This window comes from Zeugodacus cucurbitae, chromosome 6 (assembly GCF_028554725.1).
Source record: "Zeugodacus cucurbitae isolate PBARC_wt_2022May chromosome 6, idZeuCucr1.2, whole genome shotgun sequence".
Classification (NCBI taxonomy): Eukaryota; Metazoa; Arthropoda; class Insecta; order Diptera; family Tephritidae; genus Zeugodacus; species Zeugodacus cucurbitae.
In genome coordinates, this window is record NC_071671.1 from 57,053,783 (window position 1) to 57,075,986 (window position 22,204).

Genomic DNA, 22,204 nt, shown 5'->3' on the forward strand with positions numbered 1-22,204 from the left:
GTGCCCCATGGTAACTTTTCACCGAAAATTTCGATAAACCTCTCAGGTATCTTAATTTAATTTAGAGGAAATATATTTACTTCTAATAGTGTGTCTCTGTACCAGAAAAGGTTAAAATCGGGTCATAACTTCCCTTATATATGAATATATGAGAATACCTAATTATTTTCAAAAATACGATGAGCTTAATAGCTTATAAATCGGTTAATATATGAAATATATTTATGCCGAATATATGGGTCAAATTGTGTGTTTTCTTAATAAAAATATTTAGAATTGCGAGAGTATAAAATGTTCGGTTGCACCCGAACTTAGCCTTTCCTTACTTGTTTAAAATATACTTTCCAAAACTAAAGTCATTTCCCTACATCAAATTGAGACCACCTTCACTGAAAGTTAAAGAAAGAGTGGGTATCCCTAATCAAGTAGTCCGAAAATTTCAATTTCAAATCCACTCGGATTCCTTCTAAATTTAAACTTCATTTGTAAGATTTCTTAAAATTATAATAAATATCGAACACCTCTATTTTATTGACCACCACTGTAGATATATCATACACTGGCTGTGGCAGTTTTTGTTGCAATCATTACTATGTTTTTACATACTTTTAGGCGTTGGAAATAGTCGACAATGGAGAATTATTAGAGGCTTGAAGTATTGCTGCTTTCAGCTCAAAGCTATTTCTTGCATATTCCAATATTTTCGAAATCATTTTCCTAACACATATTTTATTTCTGTTCAGAACCTGATATAATACTTTCAATACACTGGTGTCTAAAAACTGCTTCATTGGCAATATTCAAAAATTTCCCACATCACTTCAAGAATACAAATTTTGTAAATTTTTTTTTACTTCACAAAAGTCAACAATCATTCAAAATTGATTGTTTAAAATTTGAAATCGGAACATTTTTTCGTTTTATTCAACAAAATTTGAAAAAAGTTTAATTTTTGGCGAAAATAACAGCTAAAAATATAAAAAGTCAGCATCTAAATAGCAGCCATTTGCGAATCCACGCAAATGAAGCCCAATCGCAAAGAGTCCGTAGCGCCGGTGTGCACGAAGAAAACCTCGACAATCGGCACGATAACCGCCACCGCAGTCGCGGTGGACGCGCCGAAGCACGATGAGCCTTTACAGAATTTGCGTGAAAATGTCACATTCATCGGCTGGATGGGCATCATTGCCTCGGCGACATTGCTGCTGTGCTCGGGTTTGACCATGCAGTGGCAACACGAGGTGGTGCGCTATATGATGCTGGTGCTGCGCAAATCCGCCGAAATGGAGCGATCACGCGCGATGTTGCGACGGGGTGAGTGGTGGCGCGGGGCTGATCGCTCTAGCTTAGGATTTAGAAATTAATTTTAATATGCATTTTTCTTCAAAGTGGTAATGACGGTCAGTGTCAGCGCTTATTTCCTCTCTGCAATCAATGTGCTCATGAATATGTTTCTGCTAACCGGTGTGGCGAAGGTTTGACTTATTCATACAGTCCACCACTTTGTGCTATAAATTATCTTTGAACTGTGAAATTTTAGCTCAATCACAAACTCATGTTGCCTTGGCTACTATTTCATGGAGTGATCTTTGGCTTCTTCGGACATATCGGCTTATACATGCTTGTGTCTAGCTTGCTGTTGGACTTCAAAATTTTTGTTTTGCTGCTCGCCTCATTTACAATGATTATAAGTAGACAGTTTGAGCCCCTCTTTGCGCACTTTTTCACTAAAAAAATATTTATCTTTCAGTGATTTTCTATAAAATAACTTTTGAGGTTTTCAATCTCTGCAAAACCATACGTAGAAACAGTTTGACGAAAGAGCAAAGTGCGCTGAATGAGGAAGAAAATAAAAACAGTTATCTGGTTTTGCAATCTGAAGCTTAAGTAATTAAATCCAATAAGTATATAAACACTTCAAGCTGATTTCTCATGTTTCTAAATAACAAAATTAAATATGTGTATATTTATCTAGAACACAGTCTGTTTACAAAATTGATTCACTTCAATAACACTTCGAAAATAAATTAAATTCACCAATCAATCTTACAGCAAATTTTAATTGTGTGTGGGCAATAGATTTTCTTCGGTTTAAAGATGAAATTCGTTATGAAAAGAATTCTAATCTGGTCAAAATTTAAGGAGTACTAAAGTTAACTGCAAAGATAATATAAAAGGTCTGTTTGCAAACTAGATAAAAATTGGAAAAGTGAATCTCATAGCATAGTAACTTATCGACCAAATATCTTAGCAAATTATTAGACAAATATGACAAAATTTGGTACATAACATACCTTGACATCCTAAGGGTGCAACATGCCTCCTATCGATAAAACACTTTACTAGATTCCATTGGACTCTTTCACGCTAGGATATACATATAAATCAAATTGTGAGGTTACAACTTCACGCCATTAATGCGAGGTGTGATATTTGTAGTCGAATTCGGTTCTGGGTTTAAGAGATTTCGTCCGGGAAAAACGACATATTTTCAATAATGTGTTTTTATTATAAACAAATAAATATTAAAATCACAATTGTAATTGAAAAAACAATCTAAGGGTATTTTTTACAATTTTTATACTCTCGCAACAAAGTTGCTAAAGAGAGCATTATAGTTTTGTCCACTTAACGGTTATTTGTCAATCCCAAAACTAAACGAGTTAGATATAAGGTTATATTTACCAAAGTGATCGATCAGGTTGACGAGTAAAATTCAAATCCGTATGTCTATCTCTCCGTCCGACCGTCTGTCTGGGCGTGCAAGGTGTAACTTGAGAAAAAATTGAGATATCTTAATGAAACTTGGTACACGTGTTCCTTGGTACCATAAGAAGGTTAAGTTCGAAGTTGGGTGGAATCAGACCACTGCCACGCCCACGCCCACAAAATGGCGATAACCGAAAACACATAAAGAGCTATATCTAAGCCATAAATTAAGCTATGAAATTTGGTACAAAGGATTGTTCTAGGAAGGGGCATATTTGGATGAGTTTTTTTTTGGGCGTGACCCCACCCCCTACTAAGTTTTTTGTATACATCTCATGTACTACTAAAGCTATATCAACGAAACTCTCAGGAGTCGTTTTTTCAGGCATTTCCTTATATAGTCCAAAAATGAAGGAAATCGGATTATAATCACGCCCACCTCTCATACAAAGGTTATGTTGAAAACTACTAAAAATGCTTTATTTCAGTAAAGAAAGCCAACAGAAACCTTAAATTTCATTATAAAGAAGGTACAGAAGAGCAGCACTCAAAATTGCACTATTTAATAACACAATAAAAGCAATTTTGCAAATTTTGAAACACACCTAACCCTTTAAGGAATCTTGACACTTTGAAAACGCAGTTTTGAGAAATACTCATTTAATGTTTTGAGTGACAATAACGATACCCAGTAACACGCAACTTCTTCATACTCCAAGAAACTATTTTTCGAAGCGCCTTGAAATTTTAGAAAAATGTTCTAGAGCTGTTGTAGAATTCAACAAGATAGTTTTTGGGAGCCTGAAAAACCCATATAATCCCTTAAGGACAAATTCCGATAGTCTCAATATAGCTAAATGGTGATTACCATCAAAAGAGGTTAACTTGGTTTCGACATTAAATTAACTGAAATCCGTCAATAACCTTAAATTGTGTTTTTGGCGAAAATTTAAAAAAAAAAAATGTTTTCAATTTCAAATAATTGCATATTGTTCTGGAAGAGGGGATTTTGTCTGTATATGAGAACTGTTTCTCGAAACCATTTTCGAAACTCGTGTCTATGAAAATAGAAAATTCGTATATAGGACAAGTTTTGGAGTTTCTATTATACAATGCAGTCTGGAAGGTTTTACCATGATTCCTGACCATGATTCCAGATGCCGATATCTTTAAATACTATTTATTGAGATTAAAAATATTTTTATTTTATTATTTTTTTTTTTTTTTTTTTTTTATTAAAGCTTACATAATAAGCAAATTATTAAATAAACTAAAGTACGCAGCGCTAGCATCATAGGCTTTCGGCTGAAAATTTTTATATTCCAGTCAGTTGCAACAAAAATTCATTTTCTAAGGTCCCTTCATATAAATTCTATGGAATATCAAGAGTTTTTTTGCGCGAGAAGACTTATAGTAACTATAATCACACAGCTGAATCAGTATCGTAATTGTATTGGCTAATGCCTACCAGAAATGTGTATAGGAAAATATTTCTATAATGTATGTGACTGGACTAATTTCAAAATTAGACGATTTGGAAACTGTCAGTTCAGTATAATTGTTGTTTGCTTTCTCATGATGATGAAATTTTAAATTTTAATTGTTTCACAGGAATCACTTCTAGTCCATTTATCATGAGAAAATACTCACCGCATTTACAGCTGGGAACAATTGTGTGCACATTTCTTTCAAACATTACATAAATCACAGTTATAATTTTTTTAATTAATTTATTGTTTCTTAATTCACATATAAATTATATAAAAATTAATTGCTACTCCATAGTTTCACACACTATTTACAAAACTAGTATATATATAATAATAGAAGCCATACACATACTTATATGGGTATTTATTGTTATATATAAAGTATATTACTTTCACTTGCGTAGCATTTTAGTGCACAATTATGACTAAATAGTTAATGTAGTATAATAAAACACCGTTATATGCAACTAATTACAAATATATATGTATATATACTATGAAGCTCATTTGGGTGATATTTAGATTTATAAATATTCATCATTTATTTTTAATATAAATACAAAGCTTAATTAATAAAGTGTGATTGCTTAAGTGAAGCAATGCTCCGTTATGCACTTAACACAATAATTTAACGATTAACAAACAATATATATATATATGTGTGTGTGGGAGAGAAATTACCAACAACAAATAGAATAAACTATTTACAAAAATTTAAATAGATATGGAAATCGTGAAACACTAAATAATAAATATGCCTTACTAAAACTAAAATAGAAAACAGAAAGACTTGCAGAAGTTTGTAGAAGCATTTTTGTGGAAAAATTAAATAAGAAATCGATAAATATGTAGAATTTTGAGCATTTTTAATTTGCGAATTGTCTTACAATTTCGCATTAGATTTGAAGAAATAAATGAAGTCGCCTTAAATCCCTTTTACTACACGTTCGTTGTTAGCCCAACCACATAGGATATCCAATCTACCGTATAGGGTACACGATGATAGATGCCCGGCTGACCGCGCGATGCGCACGAGTAGCCCGCAGAAACAACGCCTACACAGTTCATAATTAAAGAGTAATTAGTAAATGTTAAGCATGGAAATTTATTGTGTATTAATTTACCTATTAAATACCAACGGCCATTCTTCTCATGCATCAACGGACCACCAGAGTCGCCCTGACAGGAGTCCTTGCCACCATTGCGATAGCCAGCGCACATCATTTCGGGGTAAATGACAACGTTGATGCCATTTTGACGATGCCAGCGTTCGCAAATGCTAAAATGGAAAAATTTAAATAAAATATAACGATCGAAAATTAACGGTTTGAATATCCTCCAATTTGTCATATGATAATTTATCTTTATTTGAAACTTAAATGATTATCAATTAAATTCTTTATTCGAGAATCTTAAATAATCTCTCATATTTCACTTTTCTTACCGATTCTCAATCACTGGCACATCCACGGCTTGCAATGTTTTCGGGCGCAGTCTTGAGCCAGGATTCAGAGCACCCCAACCCGCTGCCCAACCGAATTTTCCCAGAAAGTCCTCATTCTTCTCCGGTAAGCAGATAGGAGCTTTAAAGAAATTAAAAAAAAATAAGTTGAAGTGAATTCAAGAGCCAAATGAAACTTGAAAACTAAGGTCTTAAAAATAATAACCTACATATAAACTCTTTCTACCCTTTCTACCTTTTTGTAATTTGGAAAAAATAATTTTGGATCAGTAATTTTTATACTCTCGCAACAAAAGTTGCTAAGGGAGCATTATAGTTTTGTTCACATAACGGTTGTTTGTAAGTCATAAAACTAAACGAGTTACATATAGGGTTATATATATCAAAATGATCAGGATGTCTTTCTGTCCGTCCGTCAGAAACACTAAATTTTACAGAAGAAATAGCAGAAGGAAGTAGCACTCAGATCTTTTTACAAAATGAAAAATGGACGTGGCATCGCCCACTTATGGGTCAAAAACCATATCTCACTACTCGACAGATTTCAATGAAATTCGGTACAAAATACCTTCTTGACACCCTGATGACACATGTGAAGAATGGATGAAATCGGTTCATAACCACAACAACTTCCCATATAACTCAATTTTGAATTCCATCTGATTCCTTCACTTCATAAGATATATATAAGGAACCAATGAAGATAGCGGAATAAAACTTTACACAAATAGTGCATATCATCTCTGACTTCACCTGAGAAAAAATTGTCGAAAACGGACTATAACTTTTCAAGGCCCCTGTTATCGAATATGTTGAACTCCGCGTCTAAGAGTAAATTTTAACCGAAAATATGGATGAATATCTCTGATAATTTAATGTAATTCAGAGGAAATTGTTTTCTTCTAATAGTGTGTCTCTGTTCCAAAAATTATTAAAATCGGATAATAACATCTCCTAGCTCCCATATACCTAATTATAGGTTTTTCAAAAATTCGCTTTAATCAGCATATATGTATTGATTAATATGTGAAATATCTTTGCGAAATTAAGTGAGTGTATAGTTTTGGATATAGTGTACCTAGCTGGTGAAAATGAATGAAATCGGTTCAGGAATTACCTCAGCCCTCATACACTATATAGGACGATTTTTGTTATTCTATTAAACTTTATGCCGAATTTATGGGTTAATTTGTATGTTATCTTAATAAAATTTCTTCAATAAATTGCGAGAGTATAAAATGTTCGGTTGCACCCGAACTTAGTCTTTTCTTACTTGTTTAAAATAACAGATTTTTGATTTGACATCATATAGGATGAACTTAACTGCTTTTTTGTTTTAAATATTCCACTATTTGAGTCAAGACATATTTCCTATTTATTTATGACACAAAGGCTTTCTGTTATGTCCAATTTCGAATAACTTGTTCTAACATAGCCAAAACCTTCCTAATGATGTACCGAATCAGGATTTCAAACTGATCAACCGCAGCTGGTTTATCAGCATTGACCATTGACGTGACAAACCCCTGCAGAAATATATGTAATTTCTTACAAATGTAAGGATGGTTATAAGCCTTTAGGATAATAATTTTTTTGATTCAATTAAGCCAAAAATAGGCGTAATTGCTTAAAAGGGGAATTTTTGAAACATATTTTCAGATTTTCAGATTTTATTTTAATGACAATCTTTATATACTAAGTTGTCAAAATGCATTACATTTGACAGTTGGTTTGACAACTAACCCTCTAGACAATCCAATACATATAAAAATACGCGCCATATTATATTTTATAACCTAATAGTAGTCGAATTTCCTTTACTTAAAAAATTAGTTAATTAGACTCCCAATAAGTAAAAGTAAAAGTCACTATTCGCCTTTACAACCGAACTACAAGTAAAGTTGTATGAAAGCTCTTAGTTGTAATATTTCCATAAGCCTAAATTATAATAAAAATTCAATCAAATATTGGTATATATTGACATTTTGGTAAAGTTTGTAGTCAAGCAGGCGAACAAACAAAGAGACGGACTGATGAATAAAGCAATATCTAAGCCCAACTGCTTGATCAATTAGAGTATGTTTCTTCACCTGGTATTGTCTTTACAACCTTCTACTAAAGTGTGATTTGGATTATTAATCGAACTCAAATAACCTAAATATCATCATTGAAGTGGTGAATAAACTCAACTTACACAAATTCATATCTTCAAATGAGTACAACTACAAATCATTACTCACCTATATGTGGCATAAAGTGCACCGGCCGTTCCAGCGTCAAAACGGACACATCAAAACGATCCGCTTGCGGTGTGAATTTGAAATACGGATGCACATCGATGCGACGCACACCGAACGTGTAGGCTGGCAATGGTTCAACCGCTGAGTTGATTACATAATCGCCGAGTGTGACATGGACCTGACGCGGTGTGGCACGTGCCACACAATGACCAGCGGTGACGACGTGACGGCGCGACACCAATGAACCGCCGCATCTGAAGATAAGAAAAAAAAGTTGAGTTAAAAAATAATATTGAATGAAAAAAAAAAATATTGAAAGAAAATGGATATGAAGGCAAGTGGCAAAATGGATATGGCTTTTTTTGCATGTAGCACGCGAGCTGTTGCAAGTGTGTGCGAGCAGCAGGAAATAAATGTTGCGTATACGCCAGTGTGTTGACAATGTTGTGATTAATTGGTAAACAAACACGAAACTGGTTGGCACTTGGTTGGTGGACTGGAGTTGAGGTCAACATGTACATAAGGACCGGATGGAGCGCGTATAAAAGTATATATATATATGATTATTCAGATATGCAACATGCTTTACGGCGCCTGCGGTGTAAGCTGTGGCAAGGTACTGTGACGTGGCGATTATGCAACGCGGTTGGGACTTCGTCTCGTGTGTGTTAAAAGCCATCATTTACTTCCAAATTTACAAATTTACCCACAATTTCGCAGATATTATGCAAGCGCTGTGTCTTTTGAGACAACAATTTCGCCGTTACTTAAGTGCTAAGTTAAGTTTATGACGGAAACACTTGGTTCCGGTTGTTGTTGTTTTGTAAAAAAATAAAATTTTATGTCAACACTTACCTCGAGGAGCCGATACGTATGTACGCCTGCCATGGAAACGAACCGAAACCGGCATCATCGCCGCCGACTATGCGCCGTTGAGCGGCCTGTTTGGCCAGCGAAATGCCGCAACCTGGAAAATTTGCAAAATTTTGGTGAATATTTTTTTACCGTTATTTTTTTTAACTAGTGAATGGTGAATGAGCAGCAAACAAATGTCCAAACAAATGCCACTACATATGTGCGAACAGGAAAGCTAGTGAGAGCGAAAGAGAGAGAGAGATGTGGATATGTAGAAATGTGGTGGTGGAGGAGCAGGAGAGTGAAGTGCACATTAAAACGAGCGATAGTTGCAATTAATGAGAGCATAATTGGTGGATATGTAAATGAGAGAGAGAGAGAGAGAGAACGAGCGGCAAAGCATTAGTAGTGCTAGTTGTTGTTGTGTGGATAGGAGCTTACAACAAATCGTGTGCAAATAAAATATAATTATTATTATTATAAAGTTAAAGTAACACAAAACCAATTTGTCGGACAATTTTGCAAAATCGTTAACCATAATTTCAATTCAATTGCGATCTCATGCGCGCGCCACTCACTGATCTTCCGCAACAAATTGGCAAACCTCGCCAGCCGCAAACGAAGGTTGCAATCATGCCAAACAAAAACCAATCTTTCTACTAGTACTTTGACGCTAGTTAGGGATTATTAACGCGATTGCAGCAACAGCAGCAACAAAAAAAAACAAAAACAACAATACTAACAAGTGACTGTTACCATTAATCGGCTGCTTAGCGTTGTTGGCGCGTGCTTTCGCTGCAGCAAGAAAAACCGTTTACACAAACAACAAAAGTAGGAAAAAATATTTTTTTTTTACTTTTACAAAAACAACAAAAGTATCTACTTATGTATTGGCATGGCATTCATGCCACAAATTGTTGCACTAATTATTTTCATTAGAGTTTTGCGCGTAACCGGCATGCAGCGTAATGGGTGAGTGGCTTAACTGTATTTATATATATTTTTTTTTTGCATTTACAGCTATATTCTGTTTGTATGTATGTAGGCAGGCTTTTATGTGGTTAATCGTAAGTAGAAAGCATTTTTGGTTTGTTGAAATTTTGGGTGACTGGTTCGTTGGTTTTTTTGAAGGGAACTCTATCTTTCCTAATGTTGTTGTTTTATTGTTTTAGTGAAAGGATTTCATACTTAAATGGCAGCTTAAAGCAATGTGTTACAGCCCAGTTTGCGTATTTAGTCTACTATCTAACTAATTATTAAAATTATTTAATTTATTGATTATGTTTACTTAGCCGAGTGCATTGCTCCAACTAAACAAATTATTATTATTATGTATTACATGCAATATAATCGTATGTGATTAAAAATAGTTTTTTTTTTTTTATTGTGTGTAAATATATTTAATGTGTATTACTACATATATACTATTAGGGTGTGTAGTTTGGTGTTCATTATCTAATGGTCGGTGAGAGAAATGCGTTCATGGCGAAAACATGCTCATGCAAAAGTTTTTTTTTATAATAAAATAAAATTTAATTTGTAGTTGCTCATTTAAAGCTTGACAGGTCCATGCTGAGTTCAAAAATTTGGAAAAAATTTAAAAAGGCAATCTTTGCTTCACATATTGTATATGAAAAACTTTCCTCTAAAGAAAAATATTAATAAAATAATAAATTTCATACCAATTAATGTTTTTTAGTTAAACTTTCTGTTATTTCTTTAATAAAACTAATTTCTTTCAGTTCACTGAGAAATCAGAGCAAAAACAAATATTTAAGTATCAATAAATAGGAGCTAGTTTAAGGTCTTAATCTTTTTAATGTCTATTGATCCGAAATTTATTTCAAATATTCAAAAAAATTAATTTTTTTAACAATAATTTTGTTTATAAACAATTCTATTAAACATTTTAAAATCTTCGAAAAAATTTCAAAATAATTATCAATTTCCAAACTTATTTTTTATCAAACCATTCCAGATATATTATTCTTTATATCTGAATTCACTCTTCTCTTCTTTTATTATTATTATTTTTTTTTTTTTGAAGCAACGTCATTTCTAGATTTTTTATTAAAAAATAATAATTCTTGTACTCAAAAGTATTTTTAGTTTCTCTTTAAAGCAAATTTCTTAAGTAGCTCTATCACTTATAAGCATAGGATTGTCAGAACTTGATAAGATTCACAGAAATTGACCACACTTAAGTACGTCTGTCCATTCAATTCACACTAGAGATTTTCTAGATAGCTCTGTCAGTATTTCATAAATGGGTCAGAGGTACTCCACTTTTTCAAATGCTAAATTCGCTCGGAGGTATACTTCACCTTACTTATGCGCTATATTTAATTCTGTCAAAAAAAGCGTTGTCATATCAAATAGTTCAACGAACTTTGAAGTTTATTAATATTCTTATTTGTGGTAAAAATAATTTTTATATCTTTAAGTTTGTTAAAAAATATAAACAAATTCATGTTTTGATTGAATATTATGAGAACAAATATTTCGAAAAAGAGTATTTTCCTCAAACATTCCTTAAAAGCTTAAAGCTTCTAAAAGCTTAGAACACCTTTTGCGATCATAACACATCTACACATATGTTGAAAAAATATGATCAAATTCACATATTGATTGAACAATCTTTCAAATTATGAATAAAAATATTTATAAAAAGCGTATTTTCCACAAAAGCTTAAAGCTCCTTAAAAGCTCAAGGATTAAATGGGGTTTGTTTTCAGAAATCCATTGTCTAAAAATGTCTAAATTTAGCACAAGACAATACTACTAAAAAGTGTAACTCTCCTGAATATTTTCAATTATTCAAGTAGACCCCACATTTGATTTGAATTGATGCCGATCCGTTGATGGCGCTCTGGTTGATATTTTTATAAATCGCCTTTTATAACTCTTTTTTTACTTTTTGGTATAGATGTGTATAAGTATATAGACTTATTGTCTCAAAAATTTTGGATTAGGGTCCACCAAATTAAGTCTTTTGAATTTTCACGTCTGAAAGTGATTATAATAATATAAATTATGTAGTACGAACTTTGTGAAATGGACTGCCCGGTGTTTATTCATTTAATTATATATAAATCTTCAACGATTAAACAACGTGAAGTTCTCCTTTTTGCTATAAATTAAACATTTGCAAAACAAAATTTAGAATACATTTGTGTATATACAAAAGTGGAGCGATTCTGGATGGATATATTCTTAAAAAACAATCCAGCAAACCGAGTGCTTAAAAACCATATTTCAACAAACCGAAAGCTATCACCTGTATATATAAATAAATGGAATCTAGGAGTCTACAAAGATTCTAACACATCTACAATAACTCCTTGCAAACACCACCCCAATAAAACCTACTGTCCCAAGTAATTTCAAACGCTAAATACTGTGCAACCCACATAAGTACATACATACAACAAACTATACTTGTATGCAAATATATATATGATATAGTAAGTTTGTGGTAGCCATATCCAAGCCAAATTCCACCACATGCCGCCGTGCAAGATTATATGCCTAGATATAATGCCTACTTGGTAATCGTTCACAACTCACTGGCATCATTTTTAACCGGGCCATAGTTTTTGTGCGGAAGATCAGTCAAATCGATTGTATTGCCCACATACTCGGAGGTGCGTAGGTTGGCCGATTTTGCGGTGCGATGACAACAACCGCGGAGCAGGCCATTACATGTGCCCTGCAGTAGACCGCCGCTCATCCAACAACCGAGAAAAAACTCACAAGTACCGCCGCGATGTTGACATTCTAGTTCGGTTGTGATATCGACTGAGAGAAAGTGGCGTGTGGGAAAAATTAACATTTACATAGATAAGTATAAAGCAAGTGTGATATGGATTTCTAATTTAGGGGTTTGATTTTTTGATATATTTTTTTACCATGGCCTAAAAGTGAAGACCGGTCTCCATTGAAAGAAACTGAAGTAATTTTTTATTAATTTTATTATTTTGATTTTGTTTCTAAGATTTTGCGGAGTAAACTAAAAGTGCACAAAGCAACCAAAAGCATTAGAGAGCGTATTAAGAGCGTGTTGTTGAGAAGGTTTATTTTTTCTAGTATGCTGTTTTGTTTCGATGAACTAATAGCCATATACTATTTGGTATGCATTTGTAAATACCTTTGTTTAATGTGCTGTTGTGTGTTTCAGTTAGCTTTTGTATATGAAAAAACGAAATTCTTACCTTTTTCTTTGAATGTACCAGACGAGGGCGCGCCTGTTAAACTGCTCTCCGAGGTGCCGTCAATATCTTGCAAACTGAATTCGTTGCGTACATCTTGTATGGCAGCCAAATCGTTGATGCCGAAATTTTGATCTCTGTAATTTTAAAGAAAATATTTTTGTGAGAGTTCCTCAAGAGATAAGTCAAAAATTGTTCAACATTTCGATAAGTTTTATGACATGGAACTATCAGCAAAAGGTTCTATCGACTAGCTATTGTTTTATGAGTCCACTATGGTATGCTAGATGATTTCTTTATCAGACCAAATTCACTTTTTATGCTCCAAGAATGAACAAAAGCGGCACATAAATACAGGTTCTATACATAATAATACCACAGCGCCACCTGTCGCGTTTTAAGTAACTTATTTCAAGAAACAGTAATCAGAAATCACTACAGAGTATTTCATTAGAGATCAAAGTCGTAAAACTCAGTTCCAGGAAAGAATATGACTATAATTTCATATTAAATTAAGTTCTCCAAGACTCTTCGATTCGTTTCGAGGTCCTACATCAATATTTTATAAGTTATTATTGAAAGACAAGACAAACTAAAATACCTACGAACCGATTTTTGTAGGAAATATATTACTATATCTAAAACTTATCAAACCTACTGCTATATGTATGAGTTTATAATAAAGACCCACTCACCTAAAGGCTACGTTATCGTTAAAGTATACGCCATTTCCGGTGCCACTAGGTCCTGTTGTACCAATATTATCATTTACTGGAAAGACGACCCTAGGACTGCGTGATGATTTGAAAGGGAAAAAGCGGCTCTTTCTCGAACTCTGATAATCGACCGGACCATTTGGTCCAATGTATTCATTGAACGCCTTCTGCGGCGCAAATGGGCGTGGCGGACCTGTACGAAATTCTGTATCACCAAAGAACAAACCGCGTTGTGGACGTTGTGGAACAGCTGTTATGGGACCGTTCACATCACCGAATTTGGTCACCTCTTCACGGAATAGTTTACCAGCAGCGATGGCGGAGTTTAAAGTATGCGGTTTACTATTGGAGACCAAACCGGGGAATTCGAAAGGATGTGAAATAGGCGTGGCTTCGCCGTTTTCATAGATTAGTTGGCGCGTATGGCGTGTGTCTTGCGCTAGCGCATCCTCACTGTAGGGCGCCTCAAAGCCAGTTGTTTCGCCGAAGATGGGGTTATCCTCGCGATAACCTTGTGGGTAGAAGGGACTAGCTGGTTTTAGGCTATAACTCGGGAACTTAAAACCATTGCGACGCGCTGTATCATCATCATCGAAGTCGGCTTTATCTGTGGACGTGAGTGGTGCGCTGGGCGCTGGCGCAATTGCTAAATCGCTACGATCGGTGCGCGCATTTAGCAACTCATCGCCGAATTCCTGTACAGCTGCAGCGACAGCATGCGCTGGTGGACCCAAATACCCAAAGGAGGTATTATTGCGTTTTGGTAGCAAGGTGGTGCTGCTAGCTTGTTGTTGCAACGGTATATATACATAATTGCGCTGGCGCGAAGTACGCGTCGCATTCGCTACAACTGGCGCTGCGACTGGTGCGGCTACTGCGGCATTAGCATCAGGCACGACTTGCTTCGGTATTGTGATGGGCACATTACCGGGCGCAGCATTATTGGTACTGCTGGAGAGTTCAATTCCTGGTGCTGGTATTACCTCGACGGTGGTAATGACATCAGAGCGACGTTGTGCCGGAGCATGTGGTTGAACTTGTGGCTGGTGCGCCGGCGCTGTAAGGGCGCGTCCACTACGATACGCGCCAAACGTTTGCACCACTGTGCCATCGGCGCGTCGGTGCCAATCCGTGAAAGGCGCTTCATCCAACTTGCTGAAGGTATTGAAGGGCGCATAAAGGTTGCGCGCGGTGCGTTGACTCTCCGCGGCAGGCCCGGCGGCAGTAACTGTTCCAGCTGCATTCAACCATGGTGTTTGGTGCAACTGTGTTGTGTGCGCCGCGGTATACACTGTACTCTCGCGCACATTCCGCGTCGTTTGTGTGGCGTGTTGATGCGCGGGTGCAGTTTGAGACGCTGCGCCTACGTTGCCAAGCGCTGGCGGCCGTTCAATGGCTAAAGTGCATAACAGCAAACTGTTAACAATTGTGGCTAGCAGACTCCATTTGGCGATAGCTAACATCTTACATTGAGCGCGGCACTTAAAGGGTGTGGGTTGTAAAGGTTGTTGGAGGTCAGGTACGGTAGGTGGAAGTGATGCGCGTTGGAACGTTGTGTTAACACTGAAAGCTGCAGCGATGTAACGCTGTTCGTTGTCAATATATTGAAAGACTTAGGCGCAGCAGCAACGCGCTTACTATGTGCTTAACTTCAACAAGGCGCGCGGAAGTACGCTTAAACGGTTATGTTGCTGTGTCCACCAAGATCAAGGTTGCGCATAAATTTAATATCCTAATAACTGTATTTGTTGTTACTATTGTTGCCACTCCAAGTCGCGCCTCGCATTCCTTAGCGCTTAGCGTAGTGTTGACAGTGAGCGCGCGCGCGCAACTTAAAATGCAGGTTGACAACCTCTTCAATGTTTCGGCAACAAATGTTGCAACAACTTCACATACAGACACATGCGCGTTTCTTTAGTCACGCAGCGTTTGCGAATCGCACACGCTTTGGTTCCTGTGCATCAACTTCCTGCTTGCGTGCTACACAAACCGCTTTGGCGTGTTGCGGCCGTCGCCTTCTTTATGGTTACGCTTCGCTAATTGAACGGAACTTGCCGCGTTTGCGTTTGCGCTTGCGCTTGAACTTGCAAACACCAAAATCGTGCTGCCGCGAGTGTTGTGGCTGTGGCTGTGCAACAGTAATCAAAACCAAAACAGCGAAACCAGCTGTGGTAATCCGTTTGTAGTGGCCAAGGTTGTTGCAGCGCGTGCAGCGGTGGTGGTGGCGGTGATGGCGGCGGCGGCGGCAGTGCGGTCGTTGCACTTGACGTTAGTCAATTGGCGATTATTGCGCCAAATATGTTGTAAATATGTTTTCCAAAGTTGTTATTGTTATTGTTGCATGTAACATGTGCGCACACGCTTGAACTAATTCGTTTCGGAATTGCCGCGCCGTGCTTGTGTGCCGATTGCGCTTGTTGTTGCTGTCGGCGATGTGTACCTGTTGCGGATATCTCGTGCAGCTGGTTTATGTTGCGCGTCGTCGTGTTGTTGTGTTGTTGCGCTTGCCATTAAATGCGGCAATTTAAGGAAAATGCAAACAAGTTGTTTGTAGCTTTGATATTATCACGCGCTTATTGCGGTAGCCAGCTAGCTAGCTTTGAGGTTATGTTGCGCCGCTGTCGCTTCGTTTTATGACCACAATGCGGTTGTTGGTCTCTGCCGCTGCTTTGGCTGTCGGTCAACTCACGCGCTTAATTGTCAGTTTTATTTTCGTTTTTGTTTTTATTTCTGCTTTGATGTGCTCTTCTTTCTCAGCGGCAACTCGTGTAATCACTTGGTATTAACGGCTCTTCAAACTATCAGCGGTGTATTTGTAGGTGCGCTGATTGCATTGATTTGCTTCTTTCACTGTTTTTTTTTTCTTTCTTCAATATTTTGTAGGCGTTTGTTGTTTGTTGTTGCTGTTGATGGCGCACTTAATTGCCGTTCATGTTCCGTTGTGAACACAAACTACAACAATGTCGTGTAGTAATAGCCGCCAAACTGGTAGCTGACTCGCGTGCCTCAAATGAGGCGCTCGGCTCTGGGGTGCGCTCTGGAGTGACTCTAAACGTTTGTGCACATAAACAATTTGCGGCTGTTGAAATTATATGTTGTTGCTTTGCGTGTTGTTGTTGTTATTCGATACAACTATGCGGCAGCTGCAATGTTCGCTATAAATGTGATATGTGCTATTGCATTTGTTGTTGTAGCGGTTGTTGTTATTATTTTTATGTGGTTTCTTATAGCCTTGTGTAGCTGCTTTGTGTGTTTCCTTGAGTGTGCGTCGCCTGTAATGGTAAATAATTTGAAATAAATCTTTATTAGTACACATTAGCCGTTGGTGAAAATATGAGTAATAACTTGGAAAGCTAATAAATAAGCGTTATTTAAAGGCAATAATATGATGGTGGGTCAAAAGTGAGATTATTGTTATTTCATAAAATATTGAGGGGTTTATATCTGCAGCGCACGTATGTCGGAGTGAAGAAAATAAATCACAGAGGATGAATGGCTTTCAAATCAATTTTCACAAAGTTTGTTGCAGCACATACACTTAACTCGAGTTTAAGCTTTTAAGTTTATGATCAATAGTCAAGACTTCTCACTGACGTGTTTAGGGAATTGTCATTAAATTGTCTACAAAACTTGTAAAATAGCCTTTTCGCACAGCCAAATAAAGTTAATACATTCGGATTACAATTGAGAAACCAGTTTTTTTGCCTTTCGCACAGCAGACTACTCGATAAACGATCAGCTGTTATACCTTTTTTTTGCTGTTCATAATAAGTTGGTAAGATTGTTATTTTATCAATAACCACAACCAAATTTCCATCTTGTTCAACTACCTGTAGAGTTGCATTACTGCTATTTTATGAATAAAAATAGCAAAATTTACATTCTACAGACAAGTACCAGTTCGACCAACTCGATTTGTATTCGATAAAAAATCAATGTAGTAAAATAAGATTTGTCTTTTGTATGGTAAATCGATCTAAATCAGCAATTTAATCGAACCAGTTAATTGATCAATTAGTTTCTGTGCTAAAATACTATAAATTCTTATAAATATTAATAAGAAGATTTAAGCAAGGAAGGATATTTTTTTACGATTAACTTCTTTTTTTTTCAAAATAGTGTTTAATTAAATTGCTGTTCAGTTTGATTAATTATAAAAACAGATTAAGAAGAGTATAACTTATTGTCAAATTATCGTACATAAATGTCAGTAAGTGGCTAATTATATGATCTTAGTTTAATTAGTGAGATGATTAAGACATAACTTGATTTATCGAAACTATTTGGTTTTCTTTTGTTTCTTTTGTAGACTACTTAACACTTTCATTGTGGGTCTCATTGAACCCACTTCAAATTCATGATGTCTTTTACATGCAATTATTGTCGATTAAATACTAATTGAATAATTAGTTAATTGTTTTAATGTATAATGCATGGTTAATTGAAATTGTTTGGTAGATAATTATATGTTTAATAGCTGCAAACAGCTTAATTCCACTGCATTCAATCAAATATCAATCGTTCATTTAGTACTCATTGACTCCGAAGTCTAATTTACTCAATTAGAAAGATTAAATAGTAGTAAAGAGACGGCGAAGGAATCATTATTTTTTCAAAAATTCTTTTCTGTTTTCCAAAAGCTCTAATAAAGAAGCAAGAAGCAATGAATTCAAAATTTTTATAATATATTTTTTGTCAAAAAATACTTTTACTTTTTTAAGAAATTTTCTTTGTGTCACCCCATATAAGAAGTTGCTTTAGTGGTTCAACATGACCCGTACTTATAAATGAAATCAACGTTAAAATGTTTTTAACAGCTAATTGCTGAAAATTGCAAGAAAAAAATAAAAACAAGTGCCTTTAAAGAAAAAAATACGCTTTATTTGTTTACCACATTATTTTCTGTATATAAACAATTAGGTACCCAAGAAATAAATTAAGCATAAAAAATATATATTTATTGCTGTTTATCGCAAAAGAAATCTTTATGACTCCCACAAATTGATGCTATTAAGCAGATAAACGTTTATGATTGCCACTGATTACTTGAACCCAACGATCAACGGTCGACAGATGTGGCTATAATGGCCACTACTATTTGCCTAATGTCCAAGTACAGCGGTTACTGCAGCCTGAGCCAAATGCCTATAGACAATCAAAACACAAATAGAGATATTAAAGAAATTGCCATCAATTTGACAGTGACCATCAGGTTCACTAATTTCGTAATTGCCAATGAAGTTAACTCAAGGCATCAGCCTAAATTAATGGTTGTCTTTATTATTGTCGCTGCTTTAAAACAAAAAAACTCATTTGGCGATGCAACCATGCGTTCGCTTTTGAATGATTTCATTTCACATTTGTATTGAGAGATATTACATTATGAGTTCGAATTATTACAGTGATTTCGAGGGTATTTCCGATTACTAGATTGATATAAAATACAATAAAAATATTTTCTGTAATAAATTGTGTTTTGGTGCATATATTACAACAGCCACTTACAATTATATTTTTTGTAAAAGCAAGAGAACTGCAGTTTGTTTACAGGTGGCAACACTGTGCGAAAATTTTCTTCTACTTAAAATGGTTTCAATGTTTTCCGAAATGGTTAATTAATCCTTATTTTTGACACGAAATAATTAAAAATATTTTTAGACAGGTGGCAACTCTATTTATAATATATGTTTGCACTGAATTTTTTTTTTTCTAAAATCTTATGAGAGCATTTTTAAGTGTTTTATTAATATTTTTAAAATAAATTCATTAGAAGAAAAACAAAATTCTTAGGTAGGTGGCAACTCTAATTGTGATACTAGTTTAAATTAAATTATTTATTCGTATTTTTTTAAGATTTTTAAACTTTTGTTTAAAGCATTTTTTTAATTTTCACAGTATAATTTTTCAATAGGTGGCAACCCTCTCTATTCTTTTTATTTTAAATATTAAATTATGTTGTAAAAAATAACAAAAATAATTAAATTCAAAGTTTTAAATTACAAAAATAGTTATAAGCTTCAAAATGAAGCTTTAATTAAAAATAACGGTAGAAAGGAGTAAGTGAAAGCTCAGCTCATACTAATCCATTCGCTTAAAACACTAATTGTTTCATTAAATTAAACCTTTCAACACAGTAGTGCTTAACAAGTGAAGGCAACGAATTTACCGGAATTGATGAAATTGCAAATTTGCAAACCTTTGACCAAAACCAAAAACAACAACAAACCCCCAAAATTATTTAAACAGCATATTATGCAATAAATATGCCAGGTAACTAAAAACCGCATTAAGGTGTTAATCAGCGATGTTGCACGTTTTCCTATTTCGTGTGGTTGTTGTTGTTGTTTGGCAGCATCAATAATTCAAATTGGCGCCGTTTTGCGATGAACAGCGGCGCGAAGTAGCAAAGCGCAAGTTCAAGCACAAAACGCCATGGAAATTGAGGCTTGAAGACTCCAAGATTTGCACGAAAACAGCCAATGGAGGCAGCCAGCCACTCAGTGCAAATGAAATTGTTAGCCAAGTCTTGCAATATTTTATTTTTAGGGGAAACTAAGGAGTTGCAAAGATTTGTATTGTCGTTGTTGTTGTTTATTTGTTTTGCATGCGGCATTCAACTGTGTCGACACGAATTTGAACTTCACACTCCCGCAACGGAAGACATTACTCAATTGCATTTCGAATCTCCGGTGATAATTGTCGCTTTTGCCACAGCTCCTCTGCTGCTCCCCCTCATTCTGCCGATTCATTTGCCAACTTAGCGCTGAATGTTTGCCTTTCCATTCATTGCATTTCATTTCATTTCGTTTCAATTTCATTTCTATTTGTTGTGTGTTTGGCTTTCCGTGTGCTTTTCGCTTTCATGCATTGCATTACCTAATCGTGAGTGTGCTGAACTCGAAAATGAAAGTGGCAACATGCCAATTTATGTGCATGTGTGCGTAAATGTATGTGTGTGTGTGTGTGTTTGCAATAAATAAAATGTGGCGAAAAACGAACACTCTTCATTTCTTGCGTATTTTCTGCATTTGTTTGCGATTTTATTTTTTCTTCCCGGCTCTCTTTGTGCATTGCACCGCCGCCAAATGTAATATTTAATAGTAGTCAAATGTAGAAAATTCAATGATTTATAAAATTATTTTACTCAGCCGGCGATGAGTTAGAGCATTTGTATGTTTAATTGGAATAATTTAATTTTTTTCCTGAAGAGTTGCTTTGCCGCTGAGCTTTTGAGCTTTCAATTCTAGCTTGTTAGTTTTACGCCCAACATAGATTTTGCTATCCAACTTATCAAAAATGAAATTTCCATATCAGTTTAGTTGTAGGAATGTCAGAAAGAACCCACTGCGAAGCCCCATATTGACACTATCCATCTCACTTCACTCGCTAAAGTCGTAACAGACACTTGACCGAGACGATTTTTATATTAAATGGCTGCTCATGTCATTATTTCTAAATTATCAGCTATTTTCGATAAGTCTAAAAGACTGTTGATTAGTCTCCAATCAAAATAAATTTTCTCCTAGTTGATTCAGAGAGAGAGCTCAGAGTAAACTAATCTCGAGTGATTCGTTGTTCAAAAAGAAAATGTATCTCACTGTCAATCAATGACATCAATTTTTTGTATTAAATATGACTTCGGTAGTCAAGCTCTATACAGCATTAGAAATATTAAATTTTGTACTAAAAAAAATTAAATTTTTTTGTGATTGCTTGGCTCAGTGGTGTTTGAGCTCACGTTGTGTTATTTCTTCTCCAGCAAAGAGAAAATTCTTCATACCTATTTCAATTTTTCATATTTTAAAATTTTTCTTCGATAACTGTCAAAAAATGGTGCGTCCGAAGGAAGCAGTCGCACAGTAGAGTCCAATTTTGACCTTTCCAAAAAAAAATTAGATAGGAATTGTATTCCATTACACTCATTCATTGTGACTCGTCAGAAACTCCTGCAGCTTCTATGGAAGGTTCCTATGCATTCGCCTTATAGTTCGGACCAGTGATCAAATGATTAGCACCCGTTTGAGCTACACAATCTTGTGTTTGTAAATTCAAATAGCAAGTAAAAATTTATGCAATCAGGCAACTAACTGCACTATTAAGAAAATTACATTAATTGAATCACTAATTGTGGCAATTATAAAGTAATTAACTAATTGCCTCATTAGTATTTAATTAAATTGACGTTATATATACGACGAAATCGACGAAATATTAACAAAGAAAGTTTACAAATTATTAGACACTATCTCCCACTAATTGTTTAAGTTAAATTGAATACATTTGTCTTAATTTTTTTTTTTTCAATATTTCTTTAACTATTTATTGAATCTGTTCTTTCAAGCCTACTAGCGTTTTCGCACAGCTGAATTAATTGATCAATTAAAATTTTTATTGAGAAACCCTTTTTTTGCCTTTTACACTGCCGGCTACTCCATAATCGATCAGTTGTTATACTGTTTTGTTTTTGCTTTTCATAATAAGTTGGCAAGTTTCATCAGCTGATTGATATTTTTCAGCAGCGACA

The 22,204-nt window shown here is 35.1% G+C and overlaps 2 protein-coding genes across 4 annotated transcripts in view; one reads left to right on the forward strand and one right to left on the reverse strand.

Annotated features, from left to right (window-relative positions):
* Window positions 1–845: 845 nt before the first annotated feature.
* LOC105219693 (uncharacterized) lies at window positions 846–2,044 on the forward strand. Its single transcript, XM_011195992.3, has 4 exons — window positions 846–1,314; window positions 1,390–1,475; window positions 1,541–1,691; window positions 1,751–2,044. The coding sequence occupies exons 1-4, from the start codon at window positions 1,023–1,025 to the stop codon at window positions 1,885–1,887; spliced, it is 666 nt and encodes a 221-aa protein (XP_011194294.2). The 5' UTR covers window positions 846–1,022; the 3' UTR covers window positions 1,888–2,044.
* Window positions 2,045–5,062: 3,018 nt separating this feature from the next.
* LOC105219694 (uncharacterized) overlaps window positions 5,063–22,204 on the reverse strand; it is a 33,789-nt gene continuing 16,647 nt past the window's right edge. For 2 of the 3 annotated variants that reach the window (XM_011195994.3, XM_054233530.1), the window contains 8 exons: window positions 13,660–16,952; window positions 12,968–13,101; window positions 12,324–12,554; window positions 8,757–8,868; window positions 7,902–8,155; window positions 5,644–5,782; window positions 5,324–5,478; window positions 5,063–5,254 (listed from right to left, as the gene is read on the reverse strand). In XM_011195994.3, the coding sequence (XP_011194296.2) occupies window positions 5,139–5,254; window positions 5,324–5,478; window positions 5,644–5,782; window positions 7,902–8,155; window positions 8,757–8,868; window positions 12,324–12,554; window positions 12,968–13,101; window positions 13,660–15,143 (2,625 nt within the window). In that variant the 5' untranslated portion in view covers window positions 15,144–16,952 and the 3' untranslated portion in view covers window positions 5,063–5,138. The remainder of the gene's footprint in view (window positions 5,255–5,323; window positions 5,479–5,643; window positions 5,783–7,901; window positions 8,156–8,756; window positions 8,869–12,323; window positions 12,555–12,967; window positions 13,102–13,659; window positions 16,953–22,204) is intronic. The other variant, XM_011195995.3, reaches the window with a different exon arrangement.

Bases quoted from the DNA above. Each gene is read 5' to 3' on its own strand.
- LOC105219693 (XM_011195992.3), top strand. From the start codon at position 1,023: ATGAAGCCCAATCGCAAAGAGTCCGTAGCGCCGGTGTGCACGAAGAAA. The intron at 1,315-1,389 runs GTGAGTGGTGGC...TTTTCTTCAAAG, and splicing joins ACGCGCGATGTTGCGACGGG to TGGTAATGACGGTCAGTGTC. The intron at 1,476-1,540 runs GTTTGACTTATT...GTGAAATTTTAG, and splicing joins TGCTAACCGGTGTGGCGAAG to CTCAATCACAAACTCATGTT.